Source organism: Pelophylax lessonae, assembly GCF_965119305.1.
Source record: "Pelophylax lessonae genome assembly, chromosome: 3".
In the NCBI taxonomy this organism is placed as follows: domain Eukaryota; kingdom Metazoa; phylum Chordata; class Amphibia; order Anura; family Ranidae; genus Pelophylax; species Pelophylax lessonae.
In genome coordinates this window covers 672,011,009-672,032,420 of record NC_138770.1, presented here as the reverse complement: position 1 = coordinate 672,032,420, position 21,412 = coordinate 672,011,009, and the positions used below count along the sequence as shown (strand labels likewise).

The 21,412-nt window shown below is 45.4% G+C and overlaps 1 protein-coding gene across 1 annotated transcript in view; it reads right to left on the bottom strand.

The window, feature by feature from the left end:
* CMTR1 (cap methyltransferase 1) overlaps positions 1-21,412 on the bottom strand; it is a 137,142-nt gene that overhangs the window by 39,305 nt on the left and 76,425 nt on the right. The window contains exons 13-15 of the mRNA XM_082251648.1: positions 20,161-20,293; positions 12,866-13,045; positions 10,991-11,047 (exon numbers count right to left, since the gene is read on the bottom strand). Coding sequence (XP_082107774.1) covers positions 10,991-11,047; positions 12,866-13,045; positions 20,161-20,293 — 370 coding nt within the window. The remainder of the gene's footprint in view (positions 1-10,990; positions 11,048-12,865; positions 13,046-20,160; positions 20,294-21,412) is intronic.

The following is a 21,412-nucleotide window of genomic DNA, read 5'->3' as shown; positions in this document are numbered from 1 at the left end:
ATTGAGGCCCCGGCTTTTTGGCCTTCTTCTGTGAGATGAGAGGCTAGGGGAACTGGCGCCCTCTTGTGGTGGCCGGGAGTAATGCATGTTCTCAATGCCTTCCCATCTCCTTCCAAAGAGGAGAGGAGAGGGAAGTTTTTTAAGGCTTCATCTCTCTGTCCAGTTACCTTTGCTTAAAGGTAAGTGGACAGGGAGTGTGGTTATTATTTTTTAAATGTAAAAAAAATAAATAATAATTTTTTCTTTTTTTTCCCCCAATTCTTATTAAAAAAATTATATATATATAATCTTTTTTTTTTTTTTACCTCATCGCGGTGCCACAGCCGAAGGCCCCTTTCACACGGGCTGTCTGATCAGGTCCTCCTGTCAGTTTTTCAGGCAGACCTGATTGGACCCTTCATTCTCCTCTATGGAGCAGTAATCTGCCGCCATCTCTGATCCTGTCCGCCAAAAACAGACGGATGGTGGTTCTATTTTCTATCCATCCCGTGGATCGGATCAGATGGCATCGGATGGAAAGAGACAGACAGTCTGTTTCCATCCAATTGCACTATAGAGGAGAGTGGGGTTCTAGTCGTATTTATGTGTAAATTTAGTATCCGTTTTATTAAATAAAGCTTGGTTGTTAGCTTAAAAAAAAAAAAAAAATGGCTCCTAACTTTTTTGCTGGCTCCTAGATTTCAGGCAAATTTGTCAAGCCCTGTTGTAAGGGGTTATGGGTTAAAGCGGAGTTCCGGCCACAGAATCGTTTTTTTTTTAAAATACTTCCCAAAACAGTTTTCCACTGCCCTTCATACATCCGCTAATCCAATTTTATGCATTTAAATAATAGATTGACAATCATTAAATCTTACTTTATAAAATGTTTGCAGGGCACCGCCATCTTTGTTCTGGTCACCCGAAGCCGCTGTGTGCAAATATATGCCCTGCTTCCTCTTTCTAGATGGAGGGGGCCGATGAATGCAGCGCGAAATCTCGCGCATGCCCAGTACTATGCGATCGGCATAGTATAGGGACGCCTATCATGGCGTTATTTCCTGTTTGCAAATAACGCGATGAGAGGAGCGGCCGGCCGCCTTCGTCACTGCCCATTGCATCCTGGGAGTGATGAGTAATAGCTCCCAGGATGCATTGCGGGACAGGAAGTGACGGCGCGGGTCGCGGCCGAGGAGGGAGGAAGTTGAAGGAAAGGTGAGTATATTTTCTTCTGAAACAAGGTAAGTAAAAAAAACAAAAAAAAAAAAACAGGAATATCCAATTCTTTTACAGGTGACAATAAGGAAGCGGATGCCACAAAATCTAAAGTAACGATTTTGTGGCCAGAACTCCGCTTTAAACGTCAGGGTTTATTTTACTTATTACTTTTTTTTTATTTACTTATTTATTTATTTTGTTAGGTTATGGGGTAATATTAGGGGTTAATATTAGTGGTAGTGTTTAATATTAGGATTAGCAGTTAGGATTAGGGTTAAAGTGGAACTTCACTCTCCCAATCAACATTGATTATTTTTTAATCCTCACGCCAATAGCATTAGTAAATGGATAGGAAAAACGGAATTTTTGTAAAATCTTACCTGTAAAATTCCTTTCTCTGAGTCCTCCGACAGTCGCCGCCTCTTCATATTCGTCACATATATCAGTCAATACCCTCCTACTTCATGCAACCATATCTCAGTTTTAGTGGAATAGCAGTAGAGTATACAATCAAACCCCAAAAGAGGGGCGGGGGCGGCGACTGTCGGAGGACTCAGAGAAAGGAATTTTACAGGTAAGATTTTACAAAAATTCCGTTTTCTCTTACGTCCTCCGACAGTCGCCGCCTCTTCATATTCGTCACATATGGGGACGTCCCAAAGCAGTGCAAACATGAGGGGTGGGAAACGCATCCGCGCCGAAAGGCAACGCAGTCTCCGCATCAAAGAAAGGAACCTTACCAAAGGAAGGAAACCAGCTGGGCAACAGTAAAAAACAAGTGCTCAACAGGAGCAACAACCCAGGAAAAGACAAAAAACCAGGGGATACAAAACTTATCCCAACAGCCAGGAGTCCCCAACAAGGGACCCTAGGGAACAGCCGCACTAAGAACCTTGCGGCCAAAGGAAGCATCCGCCGATGCCTGAACATCTACTTTGTAGAATTTTGTGAAAGTGTGCACGGTCGACCAAGTCGCCGCCTTACACACCTGGGCTACAGAAGCCCCATGACGACAGGCCCAAGACGTACTCAGAGATCTAGTAGAGTGCGCCTTCACAGGTACAGGGGGAACCTTCCCCTGCAAAGCATAGGCCTGTTCAATGGTCTGCCTGATCCATTTGGCGATGGTAGAGGCCGAAGCCGCCATGCCCTTCCGAGGACCCTCTGGAAGAACAAACAAGGAGTCCGTCTTTCGAAAAGACTCAGTCGATTTAAGGTAAACCCTTATCGCCCGAACAACATCCAGAGAATGCAATCTCACCTCCTTTGGATGTTTAGGCTTCGCGCACAACGAAGGCAAGACAATATCCTCATTAAGATGGAATTCCGAAACTCGTTTCGGAAGGAACAAAGGATTAGGTCGCAAGACCACCTTATCCAAATGAATAACCAGGTACGGAGACTTGCAGGACAAAGCCGCCAGCTCCGACACTCTGCGAGCCGAAGTGATCGCCACCAAAAAGGCGACCTTTTTGGACAACATAGACAACGAGATCTCCCTGATCTGTTCAAAAGGAGCACGTTGTAACACAGATAGAACGAGATTCAAGTCCCAAGGGGGCAGAGGATCCCGCCTAGGGGGGACCAGATGCCGCACACCCTGAACAAAGGTGCCAACCAAGGAATTGGAAGCCACGGGACGTTGAAACAGAACGGCCAGTGCAGACACCTGACCCTTTATCGTAGCCAGCGCCAAACGCTGATCAACACCCGTTTGAAGGAAAGACAGCACACGGGAAACCGAGTACGTGCGGGGTGAGAACCCCCTGGACTCACACCAGGCAAAATAGGCCTTCCAAGTACGGTAATAAACCTTCCCTGAGGAAGACTTCCTCGCATTGATCAAAGTATGAACGACCTCTGGAGAGAGACCCCTCTCCTTCAGGACCTCGGTCTCAACAGCCAGGCCGTCAAAGCCAGCGACTGTAAAGCAGGATGGTATATCGGTCCTTGAGACAGTAGATCGTCTCGAAGAGGCAGACGCCACGGGGCGTCGACCGCCAGATTCACGAGGTCTGCGTACCAGGACCGGCGAGGCCAGTCCGGTGCCACAAGAATCACCGTGTTGCGTTCCGAGTGTAACCTGCGAAGGAACCTGGACAGCAACTGAATCGGTGGAAACGCGTACATCAGCCTGTACTGATGCCACGGGGCCACTAACGCGTCCGACGCGTCTGCCCGAGGGTCGCGCGTCCTTGCCACGAACCTCTTCACCTTGTAGTTGAGACGAGACGCGAACAGGTCCACATCTGGAAGACCCCACTTCGCGCACAACATCTGAAAGACAGCCGGGTGGAGAGACCATTCCCCCTGATCCAGGGTCTGGCGACTCAGATAGTCCGCCTGCCAGTTCTCCACCCCCGGAATGTGAACTGCCGTTATCGCCGGGACATGAGTCTCGGCCCAGGACAGAATGTCGGCCACTTCTCGAGCCGCTCGGGCACTCCTGGTGCCCCCTTGGTGGTTGATGTAGGCCACCACCGTGGCATTGTCCGTCTGCACCCGAACCGGGCAGCCCTGCAGCCGGTCCGTCCAGCGATGAAGACAGAGACTTATCGCACGCAATTCCAGAATGTTGATCGGAAGGGAAGACTCCCCCTCCGACCAAGTCCCCTGGGCGGACAGAACGCCCAGAACTCCACCCCAGCCCGACAGGCTGGCATCCGTGGTGATTACCGTCCACGAGATCGGACGAAACGACTTGCCCCCGGACACCAACGGGGACTGGAGCCACCACAGAAGGTTTCCTCTGGTGCGATGACTCAACGAGATTTGAAGATCCAGAGATTGAGGTCGCCCGTCCCACCTGGACAGGATCTCCGCTTGGAGACCCCGCGTGTGAAACTGGGCGAATGGAATCGCCTCGAAGGCCGAGACCATCAATCCCAGACATCTCATACACGTCCGCAGAGACGAGTGCGGAACGTCCCTGAGGGACCTGACTTCCTCCTGGAGAGTCCTGAGTTTGTCTTCCGGCAGGAAGACTTTCGCCTGCACCGAGTCCAGAATCATTCCCAGATAGGGAAGACGAACAGACGGACTCAGTGTCGACTTTGGAAAATTTATCGTCCAACCAAACTCCTGCAGAGTTTGCATCGTGACAGACAGGTCCTTCTCCAGACATTGGCTGGTCGCAGACCGAACCAGAATGTCGTCCAGATAGCCCAGGACAGAAACGCCCTGGGCCCTCAATAATGCCAGAACCGGTGCAAGCACCTTGGTGAAGACCCGCGGAGCCGAGGCGAGACCAAAGGGCAACGCCACGAACTGGTAGTGATCCTCCGCAATGGCAAATCGAAGGTATCTCTGGTGACCCTCGAAAATGGGGATGTGAAGATACGCATCCTTCAAATCGATGGAGGCCATGAATTCCCCCGGAACCAGGGCAGCCACCACCGACCGCAGGGATTCCATGCGGAACTTGCGAACCCGCACAGAGCGGTTCAGAGCCTTCAAGTCCAGAATTGGACGAACCTTGCCCTCCTTTCTGGGCACGGTGAACAGATTGGAATAAAACCCCCGAAACCTGTCCCGATGAGGCACCGGAACCACCACTCCCTGAGCCCTCAGGTCCCGCACCGCCAGGTGCAGGTCCCGCAAACGCTCTGGAGACAGCTGAAGATTTGAGGGAAAAAATCTGCTCTCCGGCCGAGAGAGAAACTCGATCTTGTAACCAGATCGAACGATTTCCTGAACCCACCTGTCCCGCACACGGGCCAACCAGGGCTGAAGAAAACCGAGCAAGCGTCCCCCCACCCCAAAACTGGGTGAGGGCGCCCCTTCAGGCCGAACTGTTATGGGCTGCAGATCCGGATTGGCCGGACTTCTGTTTTCCAGACCAGGGCTTCTTCTGAGAGCCTTGACCTTTGAACGGTTTGCCCTTGTAGTGCGGCCGAAAGGCACGAAAGGACCCCTGAGGGGGCCGAAAATTAGCATGCTTCTTCCCAGAAGCCCCCTTAGCCTTGGGGAAATGGGGCAAGAGAGTGCTCTTACCCCCGGTGATCCCCTCAATCAACACATCCAGGGACTCCCCAAAAAGGCGAGACCCATCATAAGGTAGATTGGCTAAGGTCTTACGTGAAGATTGGTCCACCGACCAACATTTTAACCAAACCAGGCGGCGAGACAACACCGCCACGCTGTGCACACGTGCAGCCAACGGAACCAGGTCCAGGTCCGCATCACACAGATACATGACACCCTGGTGGATTTGATCCACCATATCCAGGGTCGCCGGCGAGGCCGAGTCGGCCACTAGGACGCGCCTAAGCATCTGCGTCCAACTTGCGATCGCCTGGGCCGCCATGAGAGAAGCAAACAGAGCCTTAAGCATAGAACCCGTAACAGAATAAGTATGACGGGCAAGAGACTCCAGTCTCCTATCCGTGGCATCACGGAACACAGGGGAATCCTCTGCAGGAATCGCAGTGGCTTTGTTCAAAACCGCAATTGCGTGATCCACTGGGGGAGGCACACACCACCTTTCATCAGTGGAAGGCGAAAAAGGATAACGCAGCTTGAATCTACTTGGTACCGCAAAAGGTTTGCGCAGATTGCGCCATTGATCCTTAACAGCACGCTGAAAATCATCATTGCAGGGAAAAACCTGCGGCGTCCTGCGTTTTCTCTGCGTCCCATAAGCCGCCAAGGCAGCGGGGGGACACACTTCGTCCTGCAAACGCAGCGTTTGCTTAATGGAAGCAATCAACTCATCCATGATTGCAAGCTCTTCAGGCGAGCCAGGGGGAGAATTATCAACCCCCTCAACTTCAGCCTCCACCTCAGACCCCACTAGATCAAGAGAGGAGCGGGACCCCGATAAGGAGGCCCCCGCCATAACAGCCCCATCACCTTCACCCTCAGAATCAGAGGAAAGAGCAACTCTGGGCCTTTTAGTAGATTGAGCAGCCACCAGCATCTGCACCTGAGCAGCAAGGCCAGCCACAATAGTGGCTAAATCCCCCCCTGGGGGGGAAACAGCGGTCCCCTGGCTTTCCACCAAAGCTGTAGGAAATTTGCCCTCCTGAGAATCCATTGCCCCTGTAATGCCAGACAACAAAGGGTTAACTGTCCCTTTTAAGCAAGCGCGGCAAGCGCAGCCCACCGCACCACACTCGAGCACAATAAGACCCCCACAGGGAATATGCAAACTGAACATAGGCAATGGATAGCAAGAAACAGAAGGATAAAACCTGAGGAGACCCTCGCCGCTGCTGCTGCCTCGATCGGTGTTCCTGGAAAGAGGAAGTGATGCTGCCAGGGCGCTCCATGTAAGCCTATGGAGGCTACAAGAAAATGGCCGCCATGCATGTAAAACATGCGGCCGGAGCGAGTGTAGGCAAAATGGCGTCGTTTGGCGCCGAAACCGCCGCTCCACAGTGCATTAAAACACACATTATATTCCAAAATCAGAATACATGTCAGATCGCCGCAGCGATCGCTGTATATGCCCAAACATGCCAAAAAAACATGCCCCACAGCACACAGCTTCTCACACTGACCAGTCTGACACACACAGTGTCATACAGCCCCCCCCCCCCCCTTGCAGCCCGCAGCATGCAGCCGAGAGATAGGGAGACAAGCAGTGTGAATAGAGGCAGGTTACACAGTCCCAGACTGACACCCCCCCAGACAGACAGGTCCCCACATAAATACACTTACCTCACATGGCGTGGGGGACCCGCACAGGCGAACAAACCGCTGCACATGAGGCAGGGAGAGTCGCATTCAAGACGCACACAACGGGGGTTAAGAAACCGCACAGCGTCCAGTGAGGTAGCCACCTCACCAATCATCCCTGCACCGAACAGGGATGGGTCATTCACTGTGCCAGGAGCGTTACCTGGCTGAACGCTCGATGGCAGGCTGGGAAGCCACTGACCCACGACCTGCGACCAGGGGGATCAGCCCGAGACCCAGTCCGCATGATCCTCTTCATCCGAAGAACTAACAAACGCTGACAAAATAACAGCTAAGTAAAGGTAGAGAGAAAACTCAAACAAAATTTTAAAAAGAAGAAAGAGTCTGGGACAGAAAGTCCCAGCACAGAGAGAGCCAGCCACTCCTGACAAGCTAGACATTAAAACTGAGATATGGTTGCAGGAAGTAGGAGGGTATTGACTGAGGGGACCACCCCTTGAGGGTGGGATATGTTAAAAGCTTTATTGTTAACATATTCTGTTGCCTAGCTACTCCTTCGGAGCAAAGTCTAATACCCCATATGTGACGAATATGAAGAGGCGGCGACTGTCGGAGGACGTAAGAGAAATACAGTATCTCACAAAAGTGAGTACACCCCTCACATTTTTTTAAATATTTTATTCTATCTTTTCATGTGACAACACTGAAGAAATGACACTTTGTTACAATGTAAAGTAGTGAGTGTACAGCTTGTATAACAGTGTAAATTTACTGTCCCCTCAAAATAACTCAACACACAGCCATTAATGTCTAAACTGCTGGCAACAAAAGTGAGTACACCCCTAAGTAATAATGTCCAAACTGGGGCCAAAATGTCATATTTTGTGTGGCCACCATTATTTCCCAGCACTGCCTTAACCCTCTTGGGCATGGAGTTCACCAGAGCTTCACAGGTTTCCACTGGAGTCCTCTTCCACTCCTCCATGATGACATCACAGAGCTGGTGGATGTTAGAGACCTTGCGCTCCTCCACCTTCCGTTTGAGGATGCCCCACAGAAGCTCAATAGGGTTTAGGTCTGGAGACATGCCTGGCCAGTCCATCACCTTTACCCTCAGCTTCTTTAGCAAGGCAGTGGTCGTCTTAGAGGTGTGTTTGGGGTCGTTATGTTGGAATACTGCCCTGTGGCCCAGTCTCCGACGCAATGCATTGCGAGGAGTTTGGGTGGCGTCGGCCTCCATGTCTCGGCCGGACTGGGAGTGTGCTTGTAGGAGTATCTGTCGGACTTTGAGCAGACCTGTGTGATATTATATGTGAGTAATGCGATATATTTTTTTTAAATAAATTGCTACGGCTTTACATGATGGGAGGTCTTTCTCTTAATTAATGGTGATACGTGGGAGGCAAAGTGGAGAGGAATTTTGGAGGAGACCATACACGGATGGATCAGCGTTGTTGACAGCACTAAGGAGAGTTGGGTTGACAGGCTTGAGTTATCTATACGAGAGAATAGATCCCGTCCTTGAGGTGAGCTGCCATCCACACATTAGGAATCACTGCTTGTGGTGGAGAGTGATAACCACTGGATTTTAAAAAGAAATAAAAAAAAAAAAAGTCACGAAGAGCACAGAAAATATATCTATGTTTTGGGACTTTTATTACTTTTAAACACTGTTCCACCTTATTTTAACCACTTCCCACCCAAGGACGTGCCTGTACATCCTTGGGTTTGAGTGGTTATACTGGGATGGTGGGTGCACCCACAGGCATCATCTCGGTACAGTAATTAGCAGCAGGCAATTCTCTGCAAATCAGAAGTAATCAATCAGAAGTGGCTAATTAGCCAATCAATCACTTTTGCGGGTGGTGGAATGAGGTCCCACCCCACGGGCCGTTCCAAAACTGGGCTAACTTTACGGTTTTGTTTTTTTTTATTATTCATATGAATGTGTTTTTTTTCCCCAAAAAATTGTGTTTGAAAAACTGATGCGCAAATACCTTGTGACATAAAAAACTTATTCTATAGGGTCTCTGTTAAAAAAAAATATATATATATATATCTATATATCTATATAGATATATATATATATCTATATATATATATATATATATATATATCTATATATATATATATATATATAGATATATATATATATATATATATATATAATGTATGGGGGTTCTAAGTAATTTTCTAGCACAAAAAAATAAAAAAAAGCAGATTTTTACATGAAGGAGCGAAGTGTCCGAATAGGCTTGGGAAGAAGTTGGGTAAACAGAAAGCACTTGATATTACATATGTATATATATTTTTATATTTCGTCACTATTTTAACGGATGTAAACTGACAAACGGTCTGTTTTTCAACCGTTTTTGCATTGGTAGTGGATGTAAAAAAAAGGAAGAAAAATAAATGAAAAACGGACGAAAAAACGGACGAAAGACAGACGAAAGACAGACGAAAGAAGGACGAAAGACGGAGGAAAGACAGACGAAAGACAGACGAAAGACGGACGAAAGACGGACAAAAGACGGACAAAAGACGGACAAAAGACGGACAAAAGACGGACAAAAGACGGACAAAAGACGGACAAAAGACAGACGAAAGACAGACGAAAGACAGACGAAAGACAGACGAAAGACGGACGAAAGACGGACAAAAGACAGGAGAAAGACAGACGAAAGACAGACGAAAGACAGACGAAAGACGGACGAAAGACGGACAAAAGGTAGACGAAAGACAGACGAAAGACAGACGAAAGACAGACGAAAGACAGGAGAAAGACTGATGAAGAAAGACAGACGAAAGACAGACGAAAGACGGACGAAAGACGGACGAAAGACGGACGAAAGACGGACGAAAGACTGACGAAAGACTGACGAAAGACGGACGAAAGACGGACGAAAGACGGACGAAAGACTGACGAAAGACGGACGAAAGACGGACGAAAGACTGACGAAAGACGGACGAAAGACTGACGAAAGACAGGAGAAAGACAGATGAAAGACAGGAGAAAGACGGACAAAAGACGGACGAAAGACGGACGAAAGACGGACGAAAGACGGACGAAAGACAGACGAAAGACGGACGAAAGACGGACGAAAGACGGACGAAAGACGGACGAAAGACGGACGAAAGACTGACGAAAGACAGACGAAAGACAGACGAAAGACAGACGAAAGACGGATGAAAGACGGACGAAAGACGGACGAAAGACGGACGAAAGACAGACGAAAGACAGACGAAAGACGGACGAAAGACGGACGAAAGACGGACGAAAGACGGACGAAAGACGGACGCAAGACGGACGAAAGACGGACGCAAGACGGACGAAAGACTGACGAAAGACAGACGAAAGACAGACGAAAGACAGACGAAAGACAGACGAAAGACGGATGAAAGACGGACGAAAGACTGACGAAAGACGGACGAATGACGGACAAAAGACGGACGAAAGACAGACAAAAAAACAGACAAAAAACGGATGAAAAACAGACAAAATACAGATGATAAATGGATGAATACTTCATCCATTTTGACGTGACTGAACTGATGAAATGAACGGTCCGCATGTGTGAAAGGGGGCCGATGTGTTTACTAATTTGACATATAAGTATTTTGGTTTAGAAGCAGCTGCTTTTTTAAATATGATTTTTGATATATATTTTTTGTTCTATATTCACGTATTTAGTTTATTCGCGCGAGAGATTTCACTATAATAATATATTTCACTACTGATGTGTTTACATTAAGTTTATGTTAGTTCATTATTTTTCTGGGATTTAGTATACACATTTAAGGTTTATTTTCAGCATAAGCGTTCCATCTTTCTTTTTACACTTTCATCTCTATAGAGAATAACTGATTTTTGTGTCTCCTCGAGCGTTATGGAGCTTAGAGCTGCAAAACACCGAGGTGTGAATGAGGCCTTATTTTTTAAAAAACCAACACTTGTTTGTAGGGCAACACAATCATTGCTGAGAATGTTGACAGCAAACTGCTGCATGTTACCAGCCCACCTGTACTGCTGCCACTCACAAGATGAAGCATCGGGCATGTAGGGTCGTTATACCAACAAATTCCAGCACTGGGAAACAAAACATTTATAACGTGCAATGTGTATCGGTTATCTGATGTGTTAATGGGTTTTACTTACGAGTCTTGGACGAATCCATGGATTTTGCCGAGAGCTTTGATCTGCACCTCACAATACCTGGAGAGTAAAAAAAAAAAAAAAAAAAAAATAAGTAGATATTACTGCCAAAATCTACCATGTCCAACTATCAGAGCCATTTCTCCTTTCCCAATACGTGCTTCATTATTAGGCTGGCCTAATAATGGCAGTGTTTCTCCTGTCCTCAGGGCCCACTAACGGGCCAGATTTTAAGCATTACCTTGGGAAGATGCAGACTAGAATACTGCAATCACTGAGCAGAAAATGATATCACCTGGGATGTATTTCAGTTTTCTTGCAAACCTGGCCTGTTAAGCCCCGTACACATGTACCGATCGTCGGCCGAACGATCGGCCGTCTTTTGTCCAGGGCTGTCCTGTCTGCTGATTGTCGGCCGAAATCTGTACTGACTGACGCACAATCGGCCGTTCTGTTGTCGGCCTACAAAAATTTTAATGCCTGCATGACAGATTCTGTTCGGCCGAAAATGCGCTGTCGGCTGTCGGAAGAAACATACTAAAGCCCTACAATCGGCCGATCGGTCGGCGGCCGAATATTTACGGCCGACAATCGGTACGTGTGTACGGGGCTTTAATGTGTGCCCTGAGAACCAGAGTTGAGAAACACTGGCCTAGACCATATGTGTCAAACACAAGGCCCAGGGGCCGAATCTGGCCCGCCAGGCCATTTTATGTGGCCCTCGCACCTCTCCTGCAGCTACGGCACCCCCCTCATCTCCGCCCCCACCTTGTCTCAGCAGTTGGCAAAAGAGAGGGGGACAGAACTCCTACAGATCCTGTACCTCTATGTGCTGCTGCAGCACCCCTCCCTTGGTCTCAGCATTCAGCAGACTTTGGCAGCTGACTCTAGCCACCCTCTGCTTTCTCCCCCAGACCCTGCACTTTCTGCTTCCCAGCTCCGCCCCCAAGCATCTTTCTGGAAACAGAACACAGTAAGGGGGGGGGGGTGCACTGTGCTAAAAGGGAGGGGGGGGGGACTCTTGACTTCTGATGGTGGGGTGCTCTGGACTAGTGATCGACCAATATCGCTTTTCATGGCCGATAACGAAATTTTGGTCATCGCATATCGGTATCGACCGATATTTTCGTACATTAAAAAAAACAATTTTTTTTTTTTACAGGTACTCTTGTGGAGGGATCTGGGGGAGACCCCTCCTCTGCACTTAAAAGCATTCAAAACGCCAAGTTTGGCTGTTTTGAATGCTGTCATTTTTTTTTTTTAATTTGGCGCCGAGTATGACATCACTTCCGGGTTTTTACATGGAGACCCCGATCAGAGCCGAATGTGGCTTTGATCGGGTCTTCTCTTCGGCGGCCATGCAGGCTGGTTGCTCAGGTCTCCCAGTGAAAACGGAAATCCGGGCGAGCCGCGGAAGGCAACGGGGGGGGGGGGGGGGGGGGCTGGGCTTGGGGGTGTGACATCCCCTCCTGCTCCTTGTAATGACAGCTACATCGGTTGTCATTACAAGACAGCCGACCGCCGGCTATGGACGCCGGTACCGGGATGATGCCTCTAGCTGCAGGCATCACTCCGGTACAGCACTTTCCGAAAAATATCGGCAATATCGGTAACCTCCGGTGCCGATTCCGATATATCGGGGAAAGTGCAGATTGGCCTTCGATATATTGGCTTTGCCGATAATCGGTCAATCTCTACTCTGGACATCTAGTCTTACAGATACAACCGGGCCTTTGAGAGCAACCAAAATGCCGATGCGGCCCATGATGAAATTGAGATTGACACCCCTGGCCTAGACTGTAAAAAATGTTTATGCACGTTCAATGTACACACATAACAGAAGTCAGAAGAGCTAGATGAGGTTTTTAACTCTCTCACCTCTCATTAGAGCGGACCATATACTCATGAAACTGCCGGTCTCCTCTTAGCACCTCCAAAGGCACCACCAGGGAGACATCCTGATCAGAGTTACGCTGCTGGTTAAGGCGAATGTTTACTGAAAACAGGTAATTGCGCACGTCATCTATGCCCGCCTTCAAGCCACGCCCAACAATATACCTAAAGAGATGAACACATAACAAAGATATATTAACACACCACTGTAAACAATGAGAACACAGTTTACAAATATACAGACAGGGAAAAGTAAACTTAAGAAGGACATTTTATAGCGGAACTCTGTTTTACTTTCAATAATTTTTTATTGGTATTTTACATTAAAGTTCTAAGCAAAAAAAAATAAAAAAATAATAATAATAATAAAAAAGATAGGAACCCAAAAGGTTCTAAACCCATGCAAATCAATAACCAAAAAATGAATAAACTACAATAAAGAACTGCGTGTTGAAAAGTGTAATAAACATTTTTACAGTGAAAAGAAAATAAGAAACCGCGCTCTTATATCATAAAATACATGTCCCCATAGTAAATAAACAATAGTGAATAGACAAATAAATAAATACATCTTTACTTACAGTGCCTTGCAAAAGTATTCGGCCCCCTTGAACTTTGCGACCTTTTGCCACATTTCAGGCTTCAAACATAAAGATATAAAACTGTAATTTTTTGTGAAGAATCAACAACAAGTGGGACACAATCATGAAGTGGAACAAAATTTATTGGATATTTTAAACTATGTTAACAAATAAAAAACTGAAAAATTGGGCGTGCAAAATTATTCAGCCCCTTTACTTTCAGTGCAGCAAACTCTCTCCAGAAGTTCAGTGAGGATCTCTGAATGATCCAATGTTGACCTAAATGACTAATGATGATAAATAGAATCCACCTGTGTGTAATCAAGTCTCCGTATAAATGCACCTGCACTGTGATAGTCTCAGAGGTCCGTTTAAAGCGCAGAGAGCATCATGAAGAACAAGGAACACACCAGGCAGGTCCGAGATACTGTTGTGGAGAAGTTTAAAGCCGGATTTGGATACAAAAAGATTTCCCAAGCTTTAAACATCCCAAGGAGCACTGTGCAAGCGATAATATTGAAATGGAAGGAGTATTCGACCACTGCAAATCTACGAAGACCTGGCCGTCCCTCTAAACTTTCAGCTCATACAAGGAGAAGACTGATCAGAGATGCAGCCAAGAGGCCCATGATCACTCTGGATGAACTGCAGAGATCTACAGCTGAGGTGGGAGACTCTGTCCATAGGACAACAATCAGTCGTATACTGCACAAATCTGGCCTTTATGGAAGAGTGGCAAGAAGAAAGCCATTTCTTAAAGATATCCATAAAAAGTGTGGTTTAAAGTTTGCCGCAAGCCACCTGGGAGACATCAAACATGTGGAAGAAGGTGCTCTGGTCAGATGAAACCAAAATCGAACTTTTTGGCAACAATGCAAAACGTTATGTTTGGCGTAAAAACAACACAGCTCATCACCCTGAACACACCATCCCCACTGTCAAACATGGTGGTGGCAGCATCATGGTTTGGGCCTGCTTTTCTTCAGCAGGGACAGGGAAGATGGTTAAAATTGATGGGAAGATGGATGGAGCCAAATACAGGACCATTCTGGAAGAAAACCTGATGGAGTCTGCAAAAGACCTGAGACTGGGACGGAGATTTGTCTTCCAACAAGACAATGATCCAAAACATAAAGCAAAATCTACAATGGAATGGTTCACAAATAAACATATCCAGGTGTTAGAATGGCCAAGTCAAAGTCCAGACCTGAATCCAATCGAGAATCTGTGGAAAGAACTGAAAACTGCTTTTCACAAACGCTCTCCATCCAACCTCACTGAGCTCGAGCTGTTTTGCAAGGAGGAATGGGCAAAAATTTCAGTCTCTCGATGTGCAAAACTGATAGAGACATACCCCAAGCGACTTACAGCTGTAATCGCAGCAAAAGGTGGCGCTACAAAGTATTAACTTAAGGGGGCTGAATAATTTTGCACACCCAATTTTCAGTTTTTTATTTGTTAAAAAAGTTTGAAATATCCAATAAATTTCGTTCCACTTCATGATTGTGTCCCACTTGTTGATTCTTCACAAAAAATTACAGTTTTATATCTTTATGTTTGAAGCCTGAAACGTGGCAAAAGGTCGCAAAGTTCAGGGGGGCCGAATACTTTCGCAAGGCACTGTAAATTATAGAAAATACATAAAAATTGTGAAGTTCACATATAATCCCACACGTGAATAACGTCCTCAGTGAGTATAGGAAAGGTTCCTCTCCACCAGCATGCAGACACACTATACACTCACCAGACTTGATTGACCCCCCTATTACAGGGAGTCAAATTGTACATATGGGAAAATCCAAGATGTCATACATGAGGTCACAGGAATGATTTCAAACCGCTGCTGTCATCCATTCAATATGTATATTCAAAGCTCCAGTGTTGCCATATAGCGAGGGAGAGGACGTCAGACATAGACTGACGAAACGGCCTTGGGCGGTGTTTGAGATGCATCATTTCTGGTCAGCTGGAACGCAGGTGGAGCGCAAACCAGCGATTTCTACACAATACATGCTGAGCCCTGTCTTCTTTTATGTAAGTGCAATACAACCTTCCTTTTTAAATAAATGATTTGAAATACTGCACCATGAGAGTGTTTCATCCTCTCCCTCTCTATATGGCAACACCGGAGCTTTGAATACGCTATTGATATACATATTGAATGGATGACAGCAGCGGTTTGAAATCATTCCTGTGACCTCATGTATGACATCTTGGATTTTCCCATAATTTTCCTGTAATAGGGGTCAATCAAGTCTAGTGAGTGTATAGTGCAGGGGTCCCCAAACTATGGCCCTCCAGTTGTTCAGGTACTACAATTCTCATAATGCCTAGCCATGTCTGTGAATGTCAGAGTTTTAAAATGCCTCATGGGATGTGTAGTTCCGCAACAGCTGGAGGGCCATAGTTTGAAGATCCTTGGTATACTGCATCTGCATGCTGGTTCCTATACTCACTGAGGATGTTATTTACATGTGGGTATATATATGGACTTCACAATTTTTATGCATTTTCTATCATTTAAATGAAGATGTAGCAAATAAAAAAGCTCACCATACACATTGCAATCTCATTGTACACCCTCCTCTAGATCTACCAACAACTATGTAAGGCAAAGGCCTGATTGGATAGTTTAGGTAGGTTAGGTGCAGAATTCTGGAAAGCTGGATGCCTAAAATCTGACTCATACTTTAGTGCTGACTTCTGGGAAAATCAGTAAGCCAATCACACAAGCAGGAAATTTAATTTATGGAAAGTTCTGTATACCAGCTGTGTACAGAATGCCTCCAAGGTTGCCATATTGCAGTGAATTTTACAGAAAATGACAGCCGTTGCAAATTGAAAAGTAAAGGTCATTTTTAATAATAAAAAAGTTCAACATGGCTTGTGTAGCAATTGTATATGCTATATTATTTTTTTTTATTTGCTTTAATTTTATAATTTTTTCTTTTTACCGTATTTTCCGGCGTATAAGAAGACCCCCCTACTTTTAAAGTTAAAACATAGGTTTTGAGCAAAGCAAGGCAAGGCAACACCATATACTATATACGCCAAGTATAAAATCCCAAAGGTAATTATTTAACCACTTTGCCGCTGCTCACTAGAGCTCTACTGCGGCAAAGTGGCTCAATAACGTCTGGCGACGTAGACCCACTGTATTCAGTCACAGCGGGAGTCGGGCCAGGGGAGGAGCGGCGGCGATCGCCACTGCTCTTCCCCGATCGTCGGGGATCTAGTGCGGAGATCCGCCTGCTTATGTAAACACATGCGGGTGGATCTCCTAAGTGACAGGCAGGGTCAGATTGCAGGGTTTAGCATAGCTGAACCTGCGATCTGTCCTTGTGTCACACAGTCACCTCCCCCCACACACGTCAGTAAGCACCAGGCATACATTAACCCCTCCTTCTCCAATAAAAATTAACCCCTTCCCTGCCAGTGTCATTTTTACAGTAACAGTGCATATGTATAGCACTGATTACTGTAGTAATGTCACTGGTCCCCCCAAAAGTGTCAAAAATGTCAGTCAAGGGTCCGATCTGTCCGCCGCAATGTCGCAGTCCCGCAAAAAAAAAATCGCAGATCACCCCCATTACTCGTTAAAAAAAAAAAACACTAAAAATGACAAAAATCTTTCCCTTAGTTAGTAAACGCAATAACGTTTGCGCAAACCAATCAAAATACAGTAAAACCTTGGATTGCGAGCATAATTCGTTCCGGAAGCATGCTTGTAATCCAAAGCACTCTTATATCAAAGCAAGTTTCCCCATAAGAAATAATGGAAACTCAGATGATTCGTTCCACAACCATTTATTCATAAATCCTTCAATTTATAGTCCATATAAAAAGATTATAGCAATGTGATAGGTTGTGTAACCATAAAATGTCCATCCACAAATAGCCGCTTCCACAAGGGGATTGAAAGCAAAATCCAGCAGGAGCTACAGAGTATCAAAAGAGAAGAGAGGCGCCTCTAAGTGTAGCAAAATGGTTCCATTTAATGAAGGTACAACATTTAGCAACTCACATGGTTGATGAATAAAACAGGCACATCTAAGGATGCAGGCATCCGGGGTAAAGCTGTCCACATAGACCATCTTCTGAACCACCGGCTGCTAGTCTGTAATCCTGACTGACCGGGAAGACCACCCTGGAGTAAAGCGATCTGATAGCGAGGGGCAGCATGGAAGGGATAACGTAGATGGGGGTGCGGAGGATGGTCTATGTGGACAGCTTTACCCCTGATGCCTGCATCCTTAGATGTGCCTGTTTTAATCATCAACCACGTGATTTGCTAAATGTTGTACCTTCATTAAATGTAACCATATTGCTACACTTAGAAGCGCCTCTCTTCTTCTATTATACTCAGCTGTGACTTGAGGCTACTTGTATATCAAGACATTGCTTGTATATCAAGTCAAAATTTATTTGAAAATTTTGCTTGTCTTGCAAAGCGCTCTTAAACCAAGTTACTCTCAAACCAAGGTTTTACTGTACTCTTATTGTGATTTTTTTTTTTTACCAAACATAGGTAGCAGAAAACAAATTGACCAAAAATTTAAAAAAATTTAGATTTTTACATTTTGGGGGGGGGGGGGGGGGAATTTCATAAAAAAAAAAAAGTGAAAAATATTGTTATACGCACTTTTTTGTTTATAGCACAAAAAGTAAAAATCGCAGAGGTGATCAAATACCACCAAAAGAAAGCTCTGTTTGTGGGAAAAAAAGAACGTAAATTTAGTTTGGGTACAGCGTCGCACGACCGCGCAATTGTCAGTTAAATTCGCACAGTGCCGAATCGCAAAAAGTGGCCTGGACGTAAGACAGCAAATTCCTCCGGTGGTAAAGCGGTTAAGTGTAATCTATGAAAGCGCTGGCTGTCTGTGCCCCTATTCATTTGCAAGGTACCGTAAATATATTCTCTTATAAATCTCCAAGGTATTGTAAAATTTAAAAATCCCAAAGGTAATTCATTTAGTGTACCTATGAAAAGCCCTTTAGATTTAGAGTCATCTATGAAAGCCCTGGCTGTCTGTGTCCTATTCATCTGCATGTATTTTCTTATAAATCTCCAAGGTATTGTAAGTACTAACTTAAGTATTACCGGTAGATGTATCATCTCTCAAGGCTCTGGCTGTGTGGGAATCCTGTACCAGTATACCGTATGTGCCGTAGCTTCGGCTACATACAGTATACCGCACTGAGCCAATCACTGTGAGCAGTATATTCTATTATTAAATGCAAAGCCTGCTCGGATTGGCAGAGTCAGAGAGGCGGGATTATGTTACTCTCTCTGATTCCGCCAATCCGAGCAGGCTTTGCATTTAATAATAGAATACATCGCTCACAGTGATTGGCTCAGCGAGGTATACTACATAGCCGAAGCTACGGTACAGTACACCGGTACAGGATTCCCGCACAGCCAGCGGGAGAAGATTATACATCTACCGGTAATACTTTTATTTACAACACCTTGGAGAGGTATAAGAGAGGACATTTACGGTAATTACGGTACATAATTGACACTTAATTACTATACTCGGCGTATAAGACGAACCCCCTAATTTTTGGGGGATTTTTTTGAGGTTCAAAAGTCGTCTTATACGCCGGAAAATATATTATATATATATATATATATATATATATATATATGTTTATTAGTTTTAAATATAATTTAATACAAAGAAAAAAAATAATTTAAACAAAACAAAAAGGACAGGGTACAAAACTTTTAAACAATCCATTCAAACATCCAACCTCTATAAGAAAGTCAAGCTATGTTACATAAGATACACGACCTCACTTTAGATTATCACTATAATATCAATAGTGAAATGTTTTAAAAAAAATAAATAAATCAATAAATAAATTGACCAATCACAGCAGATCACATGACAACCGTATACATCCCATAGTTTGCAGACACTATAACTTTTGCGTAAACCATTTAATATACACTTATTAGGATTTTTTTGTACCAAAAATATGTAGCTGAATACATATTGGCCTAAATTGATGAAAAATTTTGACTTTTTAAATTTTTATTGGGAATGTTATATAGCAGAAAGTAAAAAATATTGTTTTTTTCAAAATCATGGCCCTTTTTCTGTTTATAGCGCAAAAAATAAAAACCGCAGAGGTGATCAACTACCAAATAAAAAAATCGCAGAGGTGATCAAATACCACCAAAAGAAAGCTATATTTGTGGGAAAAAAGGACATCGATTTTATTTGGGTACAGCGTCGCACGACTGTGCAATTTTCAGTTAAAGTAACGCAGTGCTGTATAACCCCTTGGAGTCAGCACCTCTCAGGCCCATTAAGGGGTTTAGAATGCCGAGAGGCGGGGCAGGGCGGAATTTATGATCATGTGATTGCCGTGATTGGCTGTCACAGTGATTGATGATTGGAAAGCTCCCGAGCACAGCGATCGGAAGCCGTTAGCCGCCAGTAACTGTACAGGTCGCACGCTCTTGACACAGCGGTTTTTGCAATATTGCACGCAAATGTGGCCGCACAGCACCGAGGCCCACCCGCTGAGAAGCCGCATATTTCCATGAGTGCAGCCCGCGCCAAGAGGTTAAACATAAAATAATCATGAAAAGCTATCAAAACTGGGTTCTGATTCCGACTATAAATGTGATTATCAGACAGCAGAATATCCCAGCAATGGCTGCCCGTTGATCCCCTCTACCACACTTACCTCTCGGAATTAGCTGGCCGGCTGGTCACTGGCTTGAAGAGGCTGATCCGTTCAAAGCAGCAGTACAGCAAGTAAATCAGTCCCACGCTGAACGGCGTGAACAGGTCAAAGGTCTTACAGATAAAATGACCCCCTGGAAGGACACAAATGTAAATGAAAAAAGAGGTATTCAACAGAACAGACTAAAAACAGTCTTACTTTTATATGAGACTACAAAGCTGACAATACTCAATACTCATTGCAAGCAATAAAAACTGACAAAGTGATAATTTCATCCAAATCTAACCAAACTTTTACTATCAGTTCTGGACGGGAAAGGAGGGTGGGGGTTTGAGTTTCCCCATTTGAAAGCTGCTGACTGTGAAGACATGGGGGACATTTTCCTTCACTTCTTGTGCAGTCACTCAGACAGGAAAGCAGCAAATTATCTTCAATGTTGGCACAGACAGTAATATAACTTTTTTTAAGTAGTAGAGAATAGCGTGAACCCCTGTCAAGTTTTAAACCCTTCCCCCTCTCGATCCATAACCAAAAATTACGTTCTGGCTGGATTTGAGTTGCAGGAAAGACCATTGCTCGATTCCCCCATCAACAAGGTCAGTTTTTTTAATCTCATGCTTTTTCCGGGTAGAGGAGAGACAGACCTCAGATGTCTTCATAAAGATGGGCACTGATGAGGCTGCACTGGTAGGCATCACTGAAGGGCACTGATAGGCACTGGTAAGTGACACTGAAAGGCAGAACTGATAGGTGGCACTGATGGGCATTGATAGGTGGCACTGGTGGGCACTGCTTAGCCAGGCTGATATGCACTGGTAGGTGGCACTGGTGAGCACTGCTTAGTAGCAATGGGTCTGGACTGTGCCGGACCAATGTCCTGTTTACTCCAGATGGTAATTAGCTTTTTTTTCTACAGCGTGAGGGGAATGGTATTTTTTACTTACCGTAAAATCCATTTCTCTGATGTTCATTGATGGACACAGCTCCTGATTCTTCTTAACCATTGGGTTATACTGCCCCCTACATGTGAAGGACACTAGGCAGGAAAAAGCTTGACTACGCCTATGGGCAGTCCCAGGGGGTATACACCCACTCTCAGCTATGGGCACAAGCAGTGTCAGAAGAAAGCCGACTCCACAGAGGGGTGAGTACTGTGACCGCCAATGAACATCAGAGAAATGAATTTTACGGTAAGTCGAAAATCCCATTTTCTCTTTCATTTATCGATGGACACAGCTCCTGATTCTTCTTA